The 25,339-nt window shown below is 41.4% G+C and overlaps 1 protein-coding gene across 1 annotated transcript in view; it reads left to right on the forward strand.

The window, feature by feature from the left end:
- MOV10L1 (Mov10 like RNA helicase 1) overlaps nucleotides 1–25,339 on the forward strand; it is a 286,876-nt gene that overhangs the window by 148,430 nt on the left and 113,107 nt on the right. Inside the window, exons 8-9 of the mRNA XM_073619737.1 lie at nucleotides 10,110–10,301; nucleotides 10,766–10,880. Coding sequence (XP_073475838.1) covers nucleotides 10,110–10,301; nucleotides 10,766–10,880 — 307 coding nt within the window. The remainder of the gene's footprint in view (nucleotides 1–10,109; nucleotides 10,302–10,765; nucleotides 10,881–25,339) is intronic.

Below are 25,339 nucleotides of genomic sequence, written 5' to 3' on the forward strand. Positions count from 1 at the left end.
AATGAGTATGGCTGGGAACGGCTGAGTATGGCTGGGGGTGGATGGGATGACTGAGCATGGATGGATGGATGAGTATTGCTGAGTATAGATCGATGTCTGGCTGAGGATGGATGGATGGCTGGAGTGGGCACAAATCAGCACTGTGGGCACTACACATCCAGCCCACAGCGCTGCAGCACCCGATCTCTCCCCTCTCTGTACCGATCAGTACAGAGAGGAGAGAGGGGAACCGGACATGACGCCTGTTTGTTTACAAGTGATCGATCCGTCATTTGACGGAGCAATCACGTAGTAAACGGCTGCTGTCGTGATCCGGAGGACCCAGCGGTCACAGATATTCCTGGGTGCGTGCGGGAGCACGATTCTGGGAGGATGTCATTGTACGCACTCCCAAAGTTATCAAGGCTCGCTGTAGCCATCGTTCGGCTATGGCGCGGTCGTTAAGTTTTTAAAAATGTGTAGTGTTCTTTTTTTTCAATAATCTTTATTTATTGAAAGTTTGTACAAGACAATGGTACAATAAGGGAAACACACATATCAAATATTGGTAAAAAAGGAACAATACTAGAAGTATTGGTCCAGGCAATATCCAGTGAGACAGATCAACAGGGTAGATTGCATATCAACAGATTTTGCCCCTAGGCCAAACAAAGCACATAATTTGATATACTTATCAAAGTCTAACCTGTAAACTGGACCAGCATACCCAGATGAAGGATATCATGCATATCCTTGGTTTCGTCATCCCATATTAAAATGTACCATGTGGGACCAACACTAACAGTCGGTATATAATTAAGGAGGAAATAACGAAAGAAAAGAAAAGAGGGGGATAAACGCCTTTGAAGTGTAGAACTGAAGAGCAAAGCCAGGTATGGCCAAATAGTGTCAGGGTTGCCTCAGCTACACCTAAAACTGCATAAATGCCTCTAATTGCAACAGGGATTAAAGTATGGGCCTCGGGGGGGTTGCTACTAAGTCCAAAAAGGATATAATTAAGCATCGAGGATCTCATCCATCCTGACCAAATATCACAGAAACAGTCCATCTGGTCGTTAACAGTAAGCACCCAGCGTTCAGCCTCCCATAATATAGTTTACTTCTCACTTCCATTCAGGTAGTGTTGGACAGGTGGCCTTAGGGCCATCTGTACACTCTTTTTGTACACTCTTTTTGTATCACCTAACCAAGGACCTAACATTGTGAAAGAGGAACTGAATAGGGGTACATTGAAGTGGCTGTATGGATGTTTTCTGGATCCAGGGAGTAATCAATTCCCAGAAAGCTCTAATCTTTGGACAATCCCACCAAAGGTGAAGGAATGTACCGTGTTGGGAACAGCCACGACAACCACTAGGATCAGACCCTGGAAATATCTGAGTAAGACGGGAGGGTGTTCTGTACCACCTAGTCAATTTGTACGAGGATCCTTGAATGTGAGTACTGCTGGAGGAAACGTGGGCCAGGTGCACAATTTCCTGGATCTGTGGAGGAGGAAACTCAGTCTCTCATTCTTTGATAAAATTAGTTGTCTGTGAATAAGCTCCAAGCACCAACTTATACATGTTGGGGTAGCAGATGTCTAGAGTCTAAGGGCCATACACACCAGGATTTCATGGGAGTTGACGTACCCTGTGAGCATAACGTTAACTGACATTTAGAGAGGAAGTCCGTCAATTGTCTGTGCCTCCACGATGACAACGGGAAGTCCCCATAGTGGGATCTCAGAATAGCCACTGGCAGTAGCTGCCCTGCGGGAGCAAATTTAGCGCACAACGTATTTCCATCCCCTCCCCAAGAACGGAAAAAAACAGATTTCCTCTCCTGGGGAAACCATGAGAAACTTCAGATAGGCGTCAAAGGAGAAATACTAGTGGTGTACTCGCCTTGCATATGCAATCTATCCCATACTGTGAGGGTCACCTGGGTCAATTGGGATGTCTTGTCTGAACTGTCACCCACTTACAGTGGATATGAAAAGTCTACACACCCCTGTTAAAATGTCAGGTTTCTGTGATGTGAAAAAATGAGACAAAGATAAATAATTTCAGAAATTTTTCTACTTTTTTTAAATGTGACCTATAAACTGTACAAATTCGTTGAACAACAAACTGAAATCTTTTACTTGGAGGGAAGTAAAAATAAACAAATAAAATCATATGGTTGCATAAGTGTACACACCCTTAAACTGATACTTTGTTATAGCACCTTTTGATTTTATTACAGCACTCAGTCTTTGGGTATGAGTCATTCTATCTGCATGGCACATCTTGACTTGGCAATATTTGCCCACTCTTCTTGACAAATACACTCCAAATCTGTCAGATTGCGAGGGCATCTTCTGTGCACAGCCCTCTTCAGATTACCCCATATATTGTCAATCGGATTCAGGTCTGGGCTCTGGCTGGGCCATTCCAAAATTGTAATCTTCTGGTGAAGCCATTCCTTTTGTTGATTTGGATGTATGCTTTGGGTCGTTGTCATGCTGAAAGATGAAGTTCCTCTTCATGTTCCTCTTTCTAGCAGAAGCCTGAAGCTTTTGTGCCAATATTGACTGGTATTTAGAACTGTTCATAATTTCCCTCTACCTTGACTAAAGCCACAAACACACGAGCGAAATGTCCGACAGAAAAAGTCCAACGGAATCTTTTCATTGTCTATTCCGATTGTGTGTATGCCTCATCGGACTTTTTTTTTTTTTTTTTTTTTTTTTTTAAATTCTGACCTAGAAATGGAACTTGTTCTAAATATTTCCGACGGAACCAATTCCTATCTGGAAAACCGCTCCTCTGTATGCTGTTCCGACAGACCAAAAACGACACATGCTCTGAAGCAAGTACGAGACGGAAGCTACTGGCTATTGAACTTCCTTTTTCTAGTCCCGTCGTACGTGCTGTACGTCACCGCGTTCTGGACGGTCAGGCTTTGGTTTGACCGTGTGTAGGCAAGACCGCTTGAATGGAATTCCGTCGGAGTTCCCTCGGAGAAACCTTCGGAGTTGCAGCCACCCATGCTTCACTGCGGGTATAGTGCTCTTTTGGTGATGTGCAGTGTTGTTTTTGCACCAAATATATCTTTTGGAATTTATGGCCAAAAAGTTCAAGCTTGGTTTCATCAGACCATAACACATTTTCCTTCATGCTTTTGGGAGACTTCAGATGTGTTTTTGCAAAATTTTGCCGGGCTTGGATGTTTTTCTTCATAAGAAAAGGCTTCCCGTCTTGCCACTCTACCCCATAGCCCAAACATATGAAGAATACTGGAGATTGTTGTCACATGTACTGCACAGCCAGTAGTTGCCAGATATTCCTGCAGCTCCTTTAATGTTGCTGTAGGCCTCTTGGCAGCCTCCCTGACCAATTTTCTTGTCTTTTTTAATCAATTTTGGAGGGACGTCCAGTTCTTGTTAATGTCACTGTTGTGCCATATTTTCGCTCTTGATGACTGTCTTCACTGTGTTCCATGGTATATCTAACGTCTTGGAAATTCTTTTGTAGCCTTCTCCATACTGATACCTTTTAACAATGAGCTCCCTCTGATGCTTTGGAAGCTCTCTGCGGACCATAGCTTTTTCTGTAAGATGCGACTAAGAAAATGTCAGGAAAGACCTACTAGAACAGCTGACCTTTTATTTGAGGTTAATCAGAGGCACATAAAATTTATTGTAGATGTGTACTGACTCCTATTAAACATGAGTTTGAGCCCACGTTCACATTGGGCCGATTTGGCGTGCAATTTGACATGTCAAATTGGCGGCAATTGCCGACAATGCCACCGTTCGAATCAGTGTGGCGCCGCACCGATTCCCAAAAGTAGTTCCTGTTCTACTTCTGGTGACTTCGGGGGCGATCTGAATAGACATCTGTGCAGGAACCTGCACAGATGTCTGTAAAATGGCTGTATTGCCGGTTTGAAATCACAGCAGTGTGAACCTGGGGTGAATGTGAATGCTTAATTCTGAACACAGCTAAATTCCCAGTTGTAGGCGGGTGTGCACATTTATGCAACCACATTATTTTAGTTTTTTATTTTTACTTACCCCTCTAAAAGATTTCAGTTTGTTTTTCAATTGAGTTGTACAGTTTATAGGTCACATTAAAGGTGGAAAAAGTTCTGAAATGATTTATCTTTGTCTAATTTTTTTACATCACAGAAACCTGACATTTTAACAGGGGTGTGTAGACTTTTTGGATCCACTGTATATCTATTGAGCCCTGGCTAGATACTTACCTGCCAAGGTCTTTTCTTAAGGCATCTGTTTCCAATTTAAGATGCGCACTAACGTCATGGCCCTATAACACGAGGGCACATCCGGTAAACATGTCCCTCCATCCCGTTTGTGTCTGCGTAAAATATCGTATGCGAGTCTGGGTTGTTTGCCATGCCAAACAAAATTCAGAAAGGATTGTTTCAAGTGTTTAACCCTTTCACTGCCAGGTCTGAAAGCTGTACGAACCCAAAAGTGCCCGCAGGTGGCCAAGTCCGTACGCCGTACGGACCTCATATCTACCTCTCCTATAAGCCTATGGTCACCTCAATGGCCATAAGCTTATATCAGAATTGTTCGGCAGACTCTGCTGAACAATTCTATAACTCTGATCAGCGGATTACAACCCGCTGATCAGAGTTATTAACCCCTAATGTGACCGCTGCCTCCCTGTCCCCTGCCTCTCCACCTCCCGCTGCTAACTACTCTCCCCTCTTATCCCCTATACCCACCTTCTCCCCTTCTATACAGATTCCATCCATTCATGTAAAGTGCTACAGAGAAAGGGACTATCTTCAGTCCCTTTCTCTGTCTCAAAAAAGAGATATGGGGGTTTGTTTAGACCTCCAATATCTCGCCAAAGAACTCCCCCCCCCCCCCCCCCCCCAAAAAAAATAAACAACTATAAGACCCCCACACTTACCCCTCCATGGTGATGCCCCACCACTCCATGGCTTCCTCAGCTTCTCCTCCTGGCCAAACTGATCCATCCTGATTGCCCAGGAGAAGAAGCTGGAAGACAATAGCGAATATTAATTCACTATTGTCATAAGTGAGTGGGTTCGGGGTGCAATGCTCTGCACCCTGAGCTCAACCTTTTTCAAGCCAATTAGAGCCTCAGGCTCTAATCATGCGGCTTGAAAAAAAAATCATGCAAATGCCCCTGCACCCCTAATGGACCAGCCGCTCCTGATAAGACCCCTTTCACATGGAGCGGAATCAGTCAAGCAGATCCGCCTGCTCGGCGGGGGATCTGTCTGCTGATCCCTGCTGAGCATGCCGATGACAGGTCCGTGTTCGCTCCGCTGATGCAGAGCGGATGCAGAGCGGACACGGACACAGCCGATGTTTTCTATGGGATGGTCAGATGGAAACGGACCGCCTGTCCGTTTCCATCTGATACCATCCGATCTGCTAGATGGATGGGGAATGGAATCCCCATCCGTCTGTTTTTAGCAGACTGGACTGAATCAAATGCAGGCAGATGTACACATGTCCATTTACATCAGCCTCTTCATAAAGAACAATGGGTGGTCTGATTGGGCCCACCTGAAAAACGCACAGGCAGACCCGATCGGTCTGCTTGTGTGAAAGGGGCCTAAGGCCTTGTTCACACAGGGCATACACAGCGTACCTTTTACAGGCATGCACAGGTTTTCCATGCATCTCTCTGCAGGCTGTCCCATTGATGTCATTTGGGATGTAGCACCTGCATGAACAGAGCCATTGCTCCCAAATTTACATCCATGTAGGTCCGCATGCATGTACCTCACACTGTCTGCGTTCTGGGTCATGTACCCACACGGATGTCAGATTGGGAACAGCAGCTGTGCCTGTGCAGCCATTGCATCCCAATTGACATACAGTGGGGACAGTATTCAGACCCCCTTAAATTTTTCACTCTTTGTTATATTGCAGCCATTTGCTAAAATCATTTAAGTTCATTTTTTTTTCCTCATGAATGTACACACAGCACCCCATATTGACAGAAAAACACAGAATTGTTGACATTTTTGCAGATTTATTAAAAAAGAAAAACTGAAATATCACATGGTCCTAAGTATTCAGACCCTTTGCTCAGTATTTAGTAGAAGCACCCTTTTGATCTAATACAGCCATGAGTCTTTTTGGGAAAGGTGCAACAAGTTTTTCACACCTGGATTTGGGGATCCTCTGCCATTCCTCCTTGCAGATCCTCTCCAGTCTGTCAGGTTGGATGGTAAACGTTGGTGGACAGCCATTTTTAGGTCTCTCCAGAGATGCTCAATTGGGTTTAAGTCAGAGCTCTGGCTGGGCCATTCAAGAACAGTCACGGAGTTGTTGTGAAGCCACTCCTTCGTTATTTTAGCTGTGTGCTTAGGGTCATTGTCTTGTTGGGAGGTAAACCTTCGGCCCAGTCTGAGGTCCTGAGCACTCTGGAGAAGGTTTTCATCCAAGATATCCCTGTACTTGGCTGCATTAATCTTTCCCTTGATTGCAACCAGACGTCCTATCCCTGCAGCTGAAAAACACCCCCACAGCATGATGCTGCCACCACCATGCTTCACTGTTGGGACTGTATTGGACAGGTGATGAACAGTGCCTGGTTTTCTCCACACATACCACTTAGAATTAAGGCCAAAAAGTTCTATCTTGGTCTCATCAGACCAGAGAATCTTATTTCTCACCATCTTGGAGTCCTTCGGGTGTTTTTTAGCAAACTCCATGCGGGCTTTCATGTGTCTTGCACTGAGGAGAGGCTTCCGTCGGGCCACTCTGCCATAAAGCCCCAACTGGTGGAGGGCTGCAGTGATGGTTGACTTTCTACAACTTTCTCCCATCTCCCAACTGCATCTCTGTAGCTCAGCCACAGTGATCTTTGGGTTCTTCTTTACCTCTCTCTCCAAGGCTCTTCTCCCCCGATAGCTCAGTTTGGCCGGACGGCCAGCTTTAGGAAGGGTTCTGGTCGTCCCAAACGTCTTCCATTTAAGGATTATAGAGGCCACTGTGCTCTTAGGAACCTTAAGTGCAGCAGAAATTTTTTGTAACCTTGGCCAGATCTGTGCCTTGCCACAATTCTGTCTCTGAGCTCTTCAGGCAGTTCCTTTTGACCTCATGATTCTCATTTGCTCTGACATGCACTGTGAGCTTTGCTCTGACATGCACTGTGAGCTGTAAGGTCTTATATAGACAGGTGTGTGACTTTCCTAATCAAGTCCAATCAGTATAATCAAACACAGCTGGACTCAAATGAAGGTGTAGAACCATCTCAAGGATGATCAGAAGAAATGGACAGCACCTGAGTTAAATGTATGAGTGTCACAGCAAAGGGTCTGAATACTTAGGACCATGTGATATTTCAGTTTTTCTTTTTTAATAAATCTGCAAAAAATGTCAACAATTCTGTGTTTTTCTGTCAATATGGGGTGCTGTGTGTACATTCATGAGGAAAAAAATGAATTTAAATGATTTTAGCAAATGGCTGCAATATAACAAAGAGTGAAAAATTTAAGGGGGTCTGAATACTTTCTGTCCCCACTGTAAATGGGATTGCCTGTATGGGGATGCATCGAACACTTGTGCATCCCTGTGCGGGTAAACATGGCCCTCCATGACCGTACACTTTAGTATGCCACATTTGAACGATGCTTTAATAGCAATTTAGCAGGAATTTTGTTATGTTGTGTTTATGTACACTATTAATGATTTTAGTGTATTTTTAGCGAAAATATTGATTTGATAAACATTTGCGCAAATATTGCGCTGCCTTAAAAAATCAGTGGCACCTTTTTTATTCTACTGGCCATGTGCTTTCAGAAAATGTATGGTTTGGGGGGGGGGGGGGGGGTCTTTTGTAAATAAAAAATGAAAACCTCCAGATCTTTAGAGATTTTTGGGTATGTTCGATTTTTCAAACTCCATACAGATTAAGCTTTTATATTTAGTAGGGATTTAGCAGGAATTTTGTAGAATTAGCTGTGTTTTTATCTTCTAATAACTGGTTTTAGTGTGTTTTTTGTGAATATATTGGTTTGATAAACATTTAATTTCAGTAGCACCTTCTTTTTATTCTAAAGGTCATATGCTTTCAGAAAATATATGGTTTTGGGGATCTTTCACAAATTCTGAAAGCTGTAAGGGAAAAATGAAAACCTTCAGGTTTTTTGAAAAATTTAAATATTTACATTTTTGCGTACGTTCGTTCGATTTTCACCATTTTGCAAAAATGCGCAATGTAAAAATTACAAATATTTTTTATTTATTAACTCAATACAGGTTAACCACTTGCCGACCGCTGCACGCCGATGTACGTCCTAACTTTGAGGACAGATATCGTTGTTATGGCAGCAGCTAGCTGCCATAACCCCTGTATCACTATTTTCGGCCGGTGGACGGCTACAAGATAAAAGTGGTCGCTGCGGCGGATTCGCCGAGAGATCACTTTTATCGGTGGCGGGAGAGGGGCCCCGCCACGATCCGGTGCCCTCTGCCGCTTACCGGAGCCGTCGGTAGCGGCGGAGACGATCGCTTCCTGTCAGTGGCTGTGCATGGAGACGAGTGAGGGTAAGACGGCCCCCACCCATCTCCATGACACTGCAGGGTGGAAGCGACGTTATAATGTCACTTCCGCCCATGCCTTTTAAAGGCACATTTTTTTTTCAATGTCATGTCATTTTTTCAAATGACATTTTTTATTTATTTATTTTATTGCATTTAAGTCCAAATATGAGATCTGAGGTCTTTTTGACCCCAGATCTCATATTTAAGAGGACCTGTCATGCTTTTTTCTATTACAAGGGATGTTTACATTCCTTGTTATAGGAATAAAAGTGATCCATTTTTTTTTTTTAAAACAGTGAAAAATTAAATAAAATAAAAGTAAAATAAATAATAATAAAAAAAAAAAAAAATTTTAAACGCCCTGTCCCTGGCTCGCGCACAGAAGCAAACGCATACGTGAGTAGCGCCCGCATATGAAAACGGTGGTCAAACCACACATGTGAGGTATCACCGCAACCGGTAGAGCGAGAGCAATAATTCTAGCCCTAGACCTCCTCTGTAACGCAAAACATGCAGAATTTTTTAAACGTCGCCTATGGAGATTTTTAAGGGTAAAAGTTTGACGCCATTTTGAAGCGTGACATGTTTGGTATCAGTTTACTTGGTGTAACATTATATTTCACAATATAAAAAAAAATTGGGCTAACTTTACTGTTGTCTTATTTGTTTTATTCAAAAAAAGTGAATTTTTCCCAAAAAAAGTGCGCTCTTAAGACCGCTGCGCAAATACGGTGCGAAAAAAAGTATTACAATGACCGCCATTTTATTTTCTAGGGTGTTAGAAAAAAAAAAAACTATATATAATGTTTGGGGGTTCTAAGTAATTTTCTAACAAAAAAACCTGTTTTAAACATGTAAACACGTAAAATCCAAAACGATGCTGGTCCTTAAGTGGTTAAGCTTTTTATATTTAGTAGGAATTTTGTAAAATTAGCTGTGTATTTATCTGCTAATCATGATTTTAGTGGATTTTTGGTAAAAATATTGTTTTGATAAACATTTGTGCAAATATTGTGGGGCCTTAGAAATCCGTAGCACCTTCATTTTATTCTACTGGTTATGTGCTTTCAGAAAATATAGGGTTTGGGGGGTCTTTTACAAACTTTGAAAGCTATAAGTGAAAAATAAAAGAGCAAAGGAAAAATTGCAAAAATGGTCTGACCACCTGAGGGTAAAAATGGAGCACAAGGCCTGGCAGCGAAAGGGTTAATAAAGGCTTGCGGCAGTAGAATCAGTATAGCGTACAACAAGTATATGATTCAGAGGAGGATCTTCATTTTAAGCAAATGTATGAATCCGAACCACTTCAAGGAATAATCCCATGCCACGAATTCAAGTCTCCCGAAATTCGGTCTAACCTTTTACCGTAATTGAGGTCGTACAAAACCCTCGGGTCATGGGGAGATATGAATGCCCAAGTAAGGAAGAGTCTGTTCCGCATTGGAACTGAAAACATGTAGCTTTATTTCTAATTGTAGGTTTCAACAATGTAATGTGTACTGATATACTCTTTACATTAGTATGTGCATAAAAAATAAAACTGGAAAGGTTTTAGAAATGATTGTCCTATTTTATTCCTCAGAAATCCAGGACGATGCAAAGAGCTTGTTTTATTTTGTTTTCAAGAATTTGTGATAGGACGCTATGTTGAAGCTACAATTGAAAGCGAAGAGGAATTCCTATTGCTGCCTTCTAAAGAATATTCTTCTAGAAACAAAACCATGCAGGAACCAGAATGTAAAAGCAGCATCAATCTTTCTGCACCACAAAAAAGGCATGTGATTGAATATGATTTTAAATTTAAAAGCAAAATTCTGCCTCTGCTTTACTCAATTTTGCAAACCACCTATCAAGCACATTCTCTTTTTATATCGGAAGCTTGATGTACTTGCATATTTATCTAAAGCTTGTCAGACAAGCAAAACAGGATTTGTGAATGTTGTACATTTGGTGTTGCTTTTTCTTACCCTGTTGCCATGGGCACAGGTTGTTTAACATACTAAGCAGTGCTGCCAAAAAGGCAACAGTGTACATTGCCACATATCAGATTTCAGTGATCTTTACAAAAAATGAAGGGCAATATTTTTACGGTTAACTTCTATTATCTATCTATTCTATTAACTTCTTCTATTTATTTTGTCCTGTGGTGCATTGATACACTTTCAGAAATGTATAAAGTTCTGACATTATATGTATAGTAAGTGTGTTGGATTAATGTGGGGCATTGTATTTTAATAGGACATCAAGAAGACATCTTCCCAGTTTTATTCCATTTTATACAATCCCAGAGAGGCTGCAGAAATGCATTGAACAAAATATGGATGTATTGGCAATAGAACCTAGCCTAGGCGAAGTAAGTCCAATTTATTGTTCTTTTTATGCATATGCTGCAAAACAAACCTCATGGGCTATATATGGTTTGCTTGTGTATCTGCATTCATTTAAATGAGACTAACAAAAAATGTGAACAGCTCATTTAAGTGAAAGGAATCCTTACCCAATAACTGTAGGCTCCATTCACACTTCGATATTTGAAATCGCAGGCAGAATTGCGGCTGTTCTGCCCGTGATTCCAAATTGCATAGCAATCGTTGTGCAACATGTGTTTTTTGGTGCCAATAATCTATGTCACCTCAAACGCGATAAGATTCTGCCGTGATTGGATCATGTGGCAATTGCTGCAAAACGTGCCTTTGAAAATCATACAAAGCTTGTCTCCCAAAAAGGAGCAGGAGCTTTTTTTTTTTTTTTTTTTTTTTTTGGTACCAAAGGCATGCCCTAGCCCTATGTGACATGCAGAATCTCCTGAGAATCTCGCTTTTGAAAATCGCATAGCGGGAACACTCATTCCCATGATCCGCTTTGTCTGCATTTTTCATCTCCTTTTTTATGTATCCCCTAACTGCAAAGCTCTGCCTCATTCCTCTCCTGTGCCTCTCTCTGGCTGGTGGGTGGGGACTCTCTTCCCAGCTGACAACACCTTGACCAACCCTGAGAGCTAAAAGATAGAAGCCGGTTTCTATACACAGCTGCTCCAAATTCTGGCTGCTTCAGTCTTGCAAAATTTTCCACTGTTTTTATTAGCAGTTTTGAGATCAGCAGAGTAGCAGTTTAACGGTGTGGCTGCAACAGTTGCACTGCTCAGTCTTTGATGACCCATGTATTTAACACGTAGAATGTTTGTTTACATCCTTACATACGGTTTTTAAACTGGCAATTTTATTAGCAACATACATATTTTAAAGCCCCACTATGGGCTCTGGCCTCACCCCTCACTTCATCCCCCTCTAACCCACCCTGACAATTTTCTTCATGCAACGTCTGTGTATTTCCAATCGCTTTCTTGCGCAAATCACCATTCAGTGTCCCTGTGTGCTAATGGGTGTACGCTCACTTCAGCCTATGGACCACCTAATCACAGTAGGTCATACAGCGCTTGTATCCTCTCTAAGGGTTTATTAATCCTCTGTCATCTCCACCACTTGTATTAAAGTTTTAGATCAAGGAAACAAAAAAACTCAGTGCTCACTGAAACTCTTTATTAAAAAGAGGTGGTTTCTGATTTTATCACTGGTGTTTTTAAAGCACAAGAATGTAATTGAAAATACGCAGAAGTTGCATGTAGCATGAAGAAAACACTACGATGGACTTGCATTGAAGCACATTTATATCTGTGGACTATTTCACTATATGGATTTTTGATTGAAAAGTTTTTGAACACCTATGTTTGTTTGCGTTATATGATATATGCACTGGAGTTGTCACAAAATGTCTTGTAGCTATTGGTGTCTTTTATGTTTGTCTTACCATTAGAGGTCGACCGATATATCGGCCGGCCGATATATCGGCAGATATTTGGCGTTTTTTACTTAATCGGCATCGCCGATTGTGCTGATAAAAAAGGCCGATTATAACTTCAGCCCTGACTTGCAAATGACTTCTGTAATAGAAGTTAATGCAAGTTTCCTTAAGTTATCTGTGGAGAGGATTCTCTCCTCCTCTGGGCAGCCTGCCAAGTCTGATAAGAAGATACATTGTATCTTTCAGGTTCTTTTTATCAATAGACTGAACTCCGTGTGTAGAAGCTCTCAGTTTAACCATTTAAAGACTAAATCTTTTCTGACACTTGTTGCTTACAAGTAAAAATCCTGTATTTTCTGCTAGAAAATCACTTAGAACCCCCAAACATTATATATATATTTTTTAGCAGAGACCCTAGGGAATAAAATGGTGATTGTTGCAATATTTTATGTCACACGGTATTTGCGCAGCGGTCTTTCAAACGCAATTTAAAAAAAAAAAAATACAGTAATGAATTAAAAAAAAAAACCTAAGCAGTAAAGTTAGCCCATTTTTTTTCGTCCAAAAGTTTTGATTACCTGTTTTTGTGTGTTTATTATTTAAGATATTTTTTGTTTTTTTTTTTGTTTTTTTTTTTTTGTTTTCTTTTCTAAATTATACATACAAGTGAACTGATTGAAGGTTTGTTTTGTTTAATGTTTAAATGAAAAAAAATTTCTGTATTACTTAAGGCTGCTTTCACACTGGAGCGGGCATGCGTTGATGGTAAAACGCTGCTAGTTTTAGCGGCGCTTTACCGTCATTTTAGAGGCGCTATTCGGCTGCTAGCGGGGCGCTTATAACCCAGCTAGCGGCCGAGGAAGGGGTTAAATGCGCCCCTGAAGCGCCGCTGCCAAAACGCTTTGCAGGCGCTTCGGCAGCGGTGCGCATTCATTTCAATGGGCAGGAGTGGTGGAGCAGCGGTATACACCGCTCCAAAGATGCCGTTTGCAGGACTTTTTTTTACATCCTGCCAGCGCATCGCCTCAGTGTGAAAGCACTCGGGATATCACACTGAGACTGCAGGGGAGCCGTTTTACAGGCACTTTACAGGCGCTATTTTTAGCCCAAAAGTGCCTGAAAAACGCCCCAGTGTGAAAGGGGTCTGTTAGATTTTATGAGATGAAGGGAAAAAAAAGGAAAAAAAAAATCGGCCAAATATATCGGCCCAAAAAAATCGGCATCACATATCGGCCATCGGCCACCACGATTTCTAAATATCGGCATCGGCCAGAGAAAAACCCATATCGGTCGACCTCTACTTACCATATTATCAGTTCATCAGCAGGAACTTCTTAAAGGAGAAGTATGGCTAAAGCTTTTTGGCCATACTTCTCCTGTGGGTCACAGGAGTGCACTCTGCACTCCTGTGACCCAGATTCAGCTGCCAAAAGCCTGCTGTCTGCAAACATCACAGAGCCTGTCTGCAGGGATCCTAACAAATATCCGGCAGCTGGTTCAGCTGCTCAGCACACTGTTGAAAGCATGAGCCAGCCGCTCCCCTTCCACAGCCTGGCACTCAAGTGAGTGCTGGAGGGGCAGAGCACAGAGTGGTGACTGACAGTCACCACTCTGTGTTCAGAGTGGACCCTGAGAACTGTACGATTGTTTCTTGGTGTAGAGGCGGCAGAGGACAGATTTAGTATCGGATCGATGCTGCATCCACTTCGGTGAGTATGAATGGTAATTTTTTTTTTTTTTTTTTTCCTTTATCCTACACTTCCCTTTTAAGACTTGGACAAATCTACTGTCGGGTTCTCTTGGCTGCCAGCAGCTCTGAGGCTGGCCATACGTGATGAATTTTTTTGTCATTCAGCCAATCGGTTGAATGAAAAAAAAAATGAACCAATTCCCTCATCTATCTACACATTCAATGTGGATGGGGAAATCAGTCTTGCTGAGCTATTATATTCTGCTGGCTGGGAGCCTTCCCTTTTGGCAGAGTACAATGATCAGTGTTGCCGGCAATAGCCAGCGGCGCTGATCGTCCAGGAAAAACCTGGCAGGCTGATTGTACACAAGTCGATCCATAAATCATCTTGTGTTCAACCAGCTAGCTCATACATGGATCAAAATTCATCTGGTCCCTGCTGAACCAGACGAGTTTTGATCCATGTATGGCCAGCTTAACTCTTTTATCAAAGTAGCCCTCTTTAGTATCAGAAGTAGTGCTGAGCTTGGAGCAGGGTGGTAGAATACACTAGGTCGGTGCTATAGAAAGATCCATGAAGGTTTGTATGTCAAGCTCTGTTTTATATTACAAAATTGCTGTCCCAACAGTCACTTTTATTCCCCTCCACTAAAGTACATGTTGCTTGGCAATTGCCATAGGGATCAGAAAAGTATGCGCCACATGAAGAGCAGGGGTCTAGGGTGGAACAGGATATAGGGGGTGGAACGGGATATAGGGGGTGGAATAGGGGATAAGCAGGGCTCAAACTGGATTGCAGAGAAATTGTATCACCCAAGCCCAATATAAAAAATAGTATAATCAACTTGTTGCTCAAATATGAGCATTATTAGAATGTTAAATGCTAATATAAAACAAAAATGTACTGTATGCTCATGAATGCAAGAAGCCTGGCAAACAAAATAGATGAACTAAAACTTTTGTAGTTCGATGAGCACTTTTACTTTATGGAAATATTGGAAACCTGATTGGACCGCTCACACGACTAGACTACTAATATCGAGCGGTGCACTCCTATTTTGGAGAGATGGAATTGGCAGAAGAGGTGAAGAAGTATGCATCAAATCAGTAATCTGAATGGTGGCCTACACTTGTGAGTCCTTGGGAAACTTGGTTCCTTTATAGCCAAGCCTCTACTTCTAATTTATAAAGACATCTTACTGACTGTAATGATATTAACTGTTTGGCATAGGGCAAATGTGGTACAAATTTACATAAAAGGACCTCAATAGTATGTAAGATATTTGAGCGAAAGTGGTAATAGGCATGACTTTACAATAGACCGTTCTTGTCAGAGAAACTGGATGATGAAAGTTCAGTGAATGTTGGGGACTGACTGTTATTGCGTTCTTTGACAACAATGTTGAGGGTTATTCTTGGACTCACTAACATCAGTGCTGGGGGTTATAATTGTGTCCACTGACATCAATGTTGAGGGTTATTCTTGTGTCCTCTGACACCACTGTTAAGCGTTATATTGCACTTCCGAACATCAATGCTTGGGGCTATTTTTGCATCCACTGACACCACTGTTGAGATTTATTTTTGCACTCACTGACTTCAATGTTGGGGTTAATATTGTGTTCACTGACACCACTGCTGGCAGTTATTCTTGTGTTCACTGACACCATTGTTGATGGTGGTTATTGCACTCACTGACCTCAATGCTGGAGGTTATTATTACATCAACTTACAGTAATGCTGGGGGTTACTATTGTGTCCACTGACATAAATGTTGAGGGTTATTTTTGCACTCACTGACACCAATGTTGGCGGTTATTATTACACCAAAGATGGGGTGATATTACTGTGTCCGCTGACACCAATGATGGGGATGGTTATTGCATCCACTGTCACCAGTGGTGAGGGTTATTATTGTGTTCATTGACACCAATGATGGGGATTATTTTGTTCACTGATGCCAATATTTGAGTTATTATTGTACTCACTGACACTATTGCTTGGGGTTTTTGTTGAGACCACTGACACCAATGCTGGGGGGATTCATTTTTATTGTGGCCTCTGACACCAATTTTAGGGGCTTTTATTGCATCCTCTGACACCAATGTTGAGGGTTTTTATTTCACTCACTGATCGAATTGAGCTATGTCATTCATACGTTCAAAGCCATTGTTTCTAGTTTTTAGAGACTCTTTAATGATTGGCATAAGGCCAATGTGGTGGCTATATTTAACAACTTAAGGACAGAGCCTCGTTTTTTAGATCTGGTGTTTACAGTTTAAAACAGTTGTTTTTGCTAGAAAATTACTTAGAATACTTTCTGACGCTCTAGAGAATAAAATGACGGTCGTTGCAATACTTTCTGTCACACCGTACCAGTCTTACAAGTGCACTTTTTTTATAAAAAATACTCCTTGAATTAAAAAGTAAGACAACAGTAAAGTTAGCCCAATTTTTTTTTTTTTATATTGTGAAAGATGTTACGCCGAGTAAATTTATACCCAACATGTCACGCTTCAAATTTGCGCACGCTCGTGGAATGGCGACAAACTATCTCCATTGGCGATGTTTAAAAAATTCTACAGGTTGCATGTTTTGAGTTAGAGGAGGTCTAGGGCTAGAATTATTGCTCTCACTCTAACGATAGCGGTGATACCTCATATGTCTTTTGAACACCGTTTACATATGCGGGCGCTACTCACGTATGCATTCGCTTCTACACACGAGCTCGGCGGGATGGGGCACGTTAAATTTTTTTTTTTTTCTTGTTTATTTTACTTTTCATTCTTTATTTTTACACTGTTCTTTAAAAAAAAAAAAAAAAACATTGTCACTTTTATTCCTATTACAAGGAATGTAAACATCCCTTGTAATAGAAAAAAAGCATGACAGGACCTCTTAAATATGAGATCTGGGGTCAAAAAGACCTCAGAACTCATATTTACACTAAAATGCAATAATTTAAAAAAAAATTGCCTTTTTAAGAGCTATGGGCGGAAGTGATGATTTGACGTTCCTTCCGCCCTGTAATTGTATGGAGCCGGGTGAGGGCCATCTTCCCCTTACTCGGCTCCATACCACACAGGGAGAAGGAACCAATCGCCTCCGCTGCTGCCGTGGGCTACAGTAAGCTGCGGAGGGCACCGGAGCACGGCGGGATGGGGGCCTCTCTCCCGCCACCGATAAAAGTGATCTTGCAGGGAATCAGCCGCTGAGACCACTTCTATCAAAGTCGACCGCCCGCTGAACAAGTAGATACCGGGGTTATGGCAGCTAGCTGCTGCCATAACAACGATATTCCACTTTAAATAGCTGACGTATAACGACGGCAGGTGGTCGGCAAGTGGTTAAAAAGGGATCAAAGTCTTTACACAGTAATTCATTTAACTTCTATAGTTGGGAAGATGCTGGAGAGTTTAATAAAAGACTACCTAGATGCGTTCTTGCTAGAAAAAAATATTTTAAGCAACAGACCGCATGGATTCATGAAAGACAGAAGAACAAATCAGATTTCTTTTTATGAGGAGGTAAGGAAAACCTTAGACAAAGGAGTGACTGTGAATGTGGTATACCTGGATTTTGCAAAAATTTTACTTGGTTCCCCACACACAGCTAATGTGTAAGGTCAAGTCTACAGGCTTGGAAAAATCAGTTTGTAAATGGATAGGAAACTGGCTAAAAGACCAAACTACCAGAGAGTAGTGGTTAATGATTCTTGCTCTGAATGGCCTAAGGTTATCAGTGGTCCCCGATGGCATTTCTGCACCCTCCCTCCTGCTGAGTGCCCCCACAGCAAGCAGCTTGCCATGGGCACACATAAGGAGGCTCACTCCCGAGCTACTGTTCTGTCTGTCCATTCAGACACTGAGCATAACTGGGTCCCACCCCTGCTCTCTCCTCATTGGCTCACTAGCTGTGATTGACAGTAGAGGGAGCCAATGCCGTCTTTACCTTTATGCACCATCATCTGCTGACACCAGTGATGTTTTTTTTTTTTGCTGCAACTGACAACAATGATGGGGATTATTATTGTGTCCACTGATCTCAATGTTGAGGGTTGTTATTTGTACTCACTGACACCCATGTTGAGAGTTTTTGTTCTCACTGACACCAAGGTTAAGGGTTCCACTGACATCACTAGTGGAAGATTATTATTGTGTCCACTGACACTAATGCGGGAGGGTTATTGCAGCTACTGACACTATTGCTGAGCGTTATTATTGCATCCACTGACACAATGCTGGGGTTATTATACTCCAGCCTCTTCATTGCCATAGTCTGTAAAAAAAATGGAGGACTGAAATTTATGGACGTTTAGGCACATTTATATCCTATTTATTGTTATAAGGCTTAATAACTTGGCTCAGTATATGAAAATGCACTGTTCTTGTCTGGCCTTCTGAAAGCATCAAGAGTCTCACTTGAAGCCCTCCTATAATTTTCAGGTTGACCACCACGGGCATAGTGGTTGGATTTAGGAGGTAATTTTCAGTGTTTGTTGATGACACCAATATTAGGCAGGGAAATAAAGTCTGCACAGGATGTAGCATTCTTACAGGAGGAGGGCAGCTAAATGGCAGTCCAGGTTCAATATTGGGAAATGTATTTAGAAAATTAAATATATACTTTGTATCAATGATGCAACACATTTAACCACTTAAAGCGGGATTCCACCCAAATTTTGAACAATATCTGTATGTATTCTCTTCCTTGCCTAGATGCTGACATGCCGTTTAAAAAAATTTAAATCGCCGTAATTACCTTTTTATTTTTCTATTCTTCTTTGCACTTCCTGGTTCTCCTCCCGTGGGAGTAGGCGTGTTTCTAGCCTCTCCCAGACTCCTGGGAGCTAGTCTCAGGTTTCCCAGGATGCCACTGAGCATGTGCGAGAATGAGCGGTGAATGCTGGGAGCACAGCATTCACCACATCCAGGAAATAAATGCTTGTGGGCTTCAAATGCCCACAATGAAGATGGAAACCGCCTGCAGTGAATAATATAAGTTATTCTTTCCGACGAAATCTGACACAGGCGGACATATTACACACAATATGTGAGTATGTAATGCTGAGAAGAAAAGTTTGTGAATTAACTCAAAAAAAACAAAACCGATAGGTGGACCCCCGCTTTAAGGACTGAGCCTCTTTCTGAGGTTTGTTGTTTACAAGTTAAAAGCAGTTTTGTTTTTTTTGCTAGAAAATGACTTTTAAAAAAAAAAAAAGTATAAAGTTAGGGGGTTCTAACACCCTAGAGAATAAAATGGCAGTCGTTGCAATACTTTCTGTCACACTGTATTTGCGCAGCGGTCTTGAACAAGCGCACTTTTTTGGGGAAAAAATACACTTTTTTAAATTAAAAAATAGGGGGGGGCAGGAGGCGGAGCCTAGCGGAGCAGACATGCATTGTTAGAGCTCCACACCGCTGAGGAGAGAAGAGAAGGACAAAGCGGAGCCTGCAGGCTCAAAAGGTATCCATTTGAACCTTTTTGCCCCAGGGAACAAACTGTGAAAGTTTGGGCAGGAAATATGGTACTGGGAGGAAACCGTGGCAGAAATAAAAATCACCTCACAAAGAGCTCACAGGCACTCACTGCAGCTGAAGCAGCTCCAGTCACCTCACAAGATACAGCATCAGGGCGCTCTCACAGACAGAAAATGTCACAGCAAGACTCTCCATCTGAGTCAGATACAGAACAAATCCTCTCACAAACTTCTCCACAAGCCTCCTCAGCATCCCCAGTAATATTACTACAATTTGAAAAGATGCTTCATAAGGCTTTAAAACAAACCTCAGACCAAATAACAAAAAGCCTAACCAAAGAAATAAGAGAGCTGGGAAACCGCACCGCAGCCTTAGAAATAAAAATGGATGAAATTGAAATTACAACCCAAGAAAATATAACAGAATTGGAACAATTAAAAAAAGAGAATTTAATACTTCAAACTAAGCTCGAAGATTACGAAAATAGAGCCAGACGTTCAAACTTGCGCATAAGGGGAATACCTGAAACTGTGACAGACCTGCAATCTACTATTACTGCTCTATTACAAGAACTAAAGCCAGATATCCCTATTGAACGTTTAGAACTGGACAGAGTACACAGAGCCCTCACAGCCAAAAAGAAAGATGGACCCCCACGTGATATAATCACAAAATTTAATTATTACAGAACGAAAGAACAAATACTAATTGCTGCAAGAGAAAAAAAGGAACTTAATTTTCAAGGACACAATTATCTAATTTTTGCTGACCTATCCCAACTTACTATTACTAAAAGACGATCCATGAAACCCCAACTAATGGAACTGCAACGCCACAACATTATGTATCAATGGGGCTTCCCCTTTTCAGTCAGATTTAACTACCAAGGTACAATTTACAGAAGCAGATCAGCAGATGAACTACAACAAACCCTTTTAAAATTAAATCTGACAGAACCCACAAGCAGCAACACTCCCACACGCAGAAGAATGGCATCATCTTCACCTTCAGGCAGCACCCAGAAAATTTCAGAACAAAATGGGAATCATCATTCTCACAAAAGAGGCCGTTATGCCACATCATCCATGGACCAAGAAGATTCAATGGACTGACATCCTAATTCCTGATATCTCTTCATTTATTATACTAAGAGATGGTTCTCTATAAAAAACCTGTATTTATAACTGAATGTAACTGCATTCTGATAGTCACACACTGTGTGGGATCATGTTACATTCCAGTTATATTTCTTATTACTTCTGATTCATATAGCCTTAGAATATATAAGTGAAATAAGGAAATTCATGTTCAGTTATATATTATCAGGTAATAACAATAGATTTATTACTTTTTAGGACAAATATGTCCAATAATCCAGAAGTAATGGAAGCTTTTTCTTTCTTTTCTTAAAACAAATATATTATTACCTAACTAGTTCCTAGAATTATGTTTTTGTTTATTCTAATCTGAAGCAATACAACCTCAATTTTATGAGTTAACATATCTAAACAGTTACATATGAATAAAATATGTAATTGTTTACTCTAAAAGGGTTAAAATCCCAAAATAATTCAAACTATCTTCATCAATACCAAAGTTATTAACAGTACCTTTCTAACTGAATTATTTAGCCTAGGGCAGGGATATGCAATTAACGGACCTCCAGCTGTTGCAAAACTACAAGTCCCATCATGCCTTTGCCTCTGGCTGTCATGCTTGTGGCTGTCAGAGTCTTGCTATGCCTCATGGGATTTGTAGTTCTGCAACAGCTGGAGGTCCGCTAATTGCATATCCCTGGCCTAGGGCAAGACTAACCATATACAACCACCCTGGAATAAATAATTTCAACAAAAACTATATTCTGCACTCCAATTAATGAAACATCATTTTGATGTCTTTTGACATAGCACTTCTCTCCTGTAAGCGGAAGATCCGTGTACCCCCATTAGCCCTCCTCATTCTCCCAACCATATTATGTGGGAGTGTGACGAAGGCACTTATTTCCCTGAGAGAGATATTTATTCTCTTTCACGGGTAAATTGTGATCACTTGCAAAAAATAATTTATACAATGTATCATCTAATCTCATATGTTTTTTGTTTACTCTTTACTCCAGAATTCACTTGTTTCTTTTCTATCTATTCATCTCTTCAGTCCACACAGGTTGATGTGCGCAGTCAGCTCTGCATAACAAAAAGTAAGTCAAAACTATTTGATCTATTGCCATGGCACCACTGAATATACCGTATTTATCGGCGTATAACACGCACTTTTTTCCCCTTAAAATCAGGGGAAAGTCGTGGGTGCGTGTTATACGCCGATCCCCGCTATCGCTATGTGAATGTCGGCGATCGCCGCCGACATTTACATAGCGAGTAGTTTCAAATATGGCGCCGCGGACTTCAGAAGGACTCGGCGGTGCTGAACGAGCGCCGCCGAAATCACAGAGCCGAGATACACATAGTCGGGTGTATTCGGCTCTTTCCGGCGCCGCTCACTGTCACGCCCAGGTCCCGCCATTGGACCTGTGTTATGTCCATCATAGGGCGGGACTGGGCGGGACTGTGAGCGGCGCCGGAAAGAGCCGAGAACCCTCGGCTATGTGTATCTCGGCGGCGTTCGTTCACTTCCGCCGGCGCCGAGTCTCTCCGAACTCCGCGGCGCCATATTTAAAACTACTTCTATGTGTATGGCGGCAGCGGCAGGAGGCATGGACACTAGGCTGCACTGGGGACAAGGCTGCAGGGACAAGGCTGCACTGGGGACAAGGCTGCATTGATAAGGCTGCACTGGGGACAAGGCTGCATTGATAAGGCTGCACTGGGGACAAGGCTGCATTGATAAGGCTGCACTGGGGACAAGGCTGCATTGATAAGGCTGCACTGGGGACAAGGCTGCATTGACAAGGCTGCACTGGGGACAAGGCTGCACTGGGGACAAGGCTGCACTGGGGACAAGGCTGCATTGACAAGGCTGCACTGGGGCAAAGCTGCACTGACAAGGCTGCACTGACACTGAAAAGGCTGCAATGACACTGAAAAGGCTGCAGATGAACACTGATGAGGCTGCATTGATGGGCATTTTAATGTAAGTTTCTTTTCCTTAAACTTCCCTCCTAAAAGTTTTTTTCCTTAAAATTCTCTCCTAAACTTGGGGTGCGTGTTATACGCCGGCGCGTGTTATACGCCGATAAATACGGTACTTTCCCTGAATGTTCAGGGAATAAATGTCCCTCAAAAAAGGACCAAAGCCTTCCGTACTTTCCATAACAAGAAGGCTCACATAGTATGCCTCCAAGAAACACACTTCACCAAAGATTCTACTCCAAAATATATTTCTCCTTTTTATCAACAAATTTACACGGCTTCTGCCTGTACCAAGCAAAGGGGAACTCTAATTGCATTTCACCGATCCACACCATTCACCTTATCAGAAATTAAAGACCCAGAAGGTAGATACCTGATACTCATGGGTTATATAATGGATACAGCAATCACGGTGATTTCCTACTACGCTCCTAACAAACAACCTACACCATTCCTCTCACATATATTACAAGTGATTAATACACACAAAATAGGAACAGTGATAATGTGTGGGGATTCGAACCAGGTCCTCCTCCCATTTCTAGATAAATCACCTTTTACACCATCCAAAATAACCTCTAGATTACCTTTTTCTCAACTTCTTTCCAAATACAATCTGGTAGATTCATGGAGAGAAAGTAACCCAATGAAAAAGAAATTCACTTATTTCTCGCACCCTCATCAAACCTTCACCAGAATAGATCATATTTTTCTAACAATAGGAATGATACCAGAAATTATTGCATCAGATATAATTCCGATTCCGTGGTCTGACCATAATGCAGTATACACTACTATAGCCTCAGCCATACGAAAAGCGCATGACCCAACGTGGTACTTACCGGACATAATGCTCAAACACCCACTACATCAGATGGCCATTGAACAAGCTTTAAAGGAATACATATCAATTAATAATACAACAGACATCTCCCCAATAACACTGTGGGAAGCTCATAAGCCTGTCTTGCCTGGTACAATACAAAGACAAATGGCACTATTTAAACGGGAACGCAAAAATCTAGCAAAAAAACTAGAACTCAATTTTAATGCAGCCTACATATCATTTCAAGATAATCCATCTCAGAGTACAAAATCTCATCTGGAAAAATCTAGATTGGAATACGATCTATTTCTCACTGAGTCAGTTGATAAATCCCTCAAACGCTCCAAACACAATTTCTACATGAATACAAACAAACCAGGTACATATTTGGCTCGGGCATTAAATTCAACTAACAAATCTTTCAAACCAATACGTTTGAAATTATCAAAAAATGTTTACACTTGTAATCCAGTTAAAATAGTCCATAAATTTCACTCACATCTCGCAACTTTATACAAGACAAACAATGAATTTAATCCTACAGAGGCTGAATCCTTCTTCTCAAAAATAACCTTACCTGAGTTATCTCAGAATCAAAAAAGCAGTTTGGATGAGCCTATAACTATAGATGAAGTTGCTAACGCCATAAAAGACCTAAAACTTAACAAAAGACCAGGCCCAGACGGCTACTCGGCTTTATACTATAAAACATTCTCAGAAATACTCTCTCCCATTCTCACTGAAACTTTTAACAAACTTCTAGATGGACATTCTTTTCGGCAAGAAACACTAATGGCAATTGTTTGTATGATCCCAAAACCCCTTTCTGATGATACTTCCTGTGTGAATTATCGGCCTATCTCTCTGTTAAACCTCGATATTAAATTATTAGCAAAAATAATAGCAAAACGCCTCAATAGCATTATAGGAAAATTAATACATAGAGATCAAGTAGGCTTCATGCCAAATAGACAGGCAGGCGATAATATACGCAGGGCAGTGTTATTGGCACATATTGCTAAAAAACGGAAAATCCCTTTATGTTTTCTATCTCTCGATATTAAGAGGGCATTTGACACAGTATCCTGGCAATATATGCAATATTCATTACAAAAATGGGGTTTTGGACCCCACTTTTTAACATGGATCAAAGCATTATATAATAAACCCAAAGCCTATATAAAATATGCTGGATACAAATCTGAAGCCTTTAATATCGAAAGAGGTACCCGACAGGGTTGCCCATTATCTCCCTTATTATTTGCCCTTATACTCGAACCCATGGCCCAATACATCAGAACAAATCAAACTATAACTGGCATTGAAGTAGGAGGTATTACACACAAATTATGTATATTTGCAGACGATATATTACTTTTTCTATCATCACCACAGGTCTCTGGTCCTAACTTAATACCAGCTCTTGATGGATTTGCAGCCCTATCCGGCCTTATGATTAATCCTAAGAAATGCCTAGTGCTTAATATTTCACTCACAAACATGGAATTGATCCCGGCTAGGGCTGCACTCCCATTCACATGGGCAGAAAAATCAATCCCATATCTTGGAATTCATCTCATTCTGACTTATTCTCAACCAATTATCCTCCTGTATTAAGACAGATCACAAATCTAATAAAACAATGGTCGCAACTTCCTTTATCCTGGATAGGGAAGATTAATGCAATCAAAATGACTATTCTACCCAAATTGCTTTATCTATTCAGAGTCCTCCCTATTCCAATTCCTTCCTATTTTTTGAGAATAGTACAAAAAAGAGCAACTTCGTTTATATGGGGCTCTTCTAAACCACGTATACCTATACACACACTACATCTTCCCAAAAATAAAGGAGGCCTGGGATACCCTAATTTTACTAACTACTACAGAGCAGCACATTTGGCCAGTCTGTCCAAATACCATGCAAAAC

The sequence above is a fragment of the Aquarana catesbeiana genome, linkage group LG03, assembly GCF_042186555.1.
Source record: "Aquarana catesbeiana isolate 2022-GZ linkage group LG03, ASM4218655v1, whole genome shotgun sequence".
Lineage (NCBI taxonomy): Eukaryota > Metazoa > Chordata > Amphibia > Anura > Ranidae > Aquarana > Aquarana catesbeiana.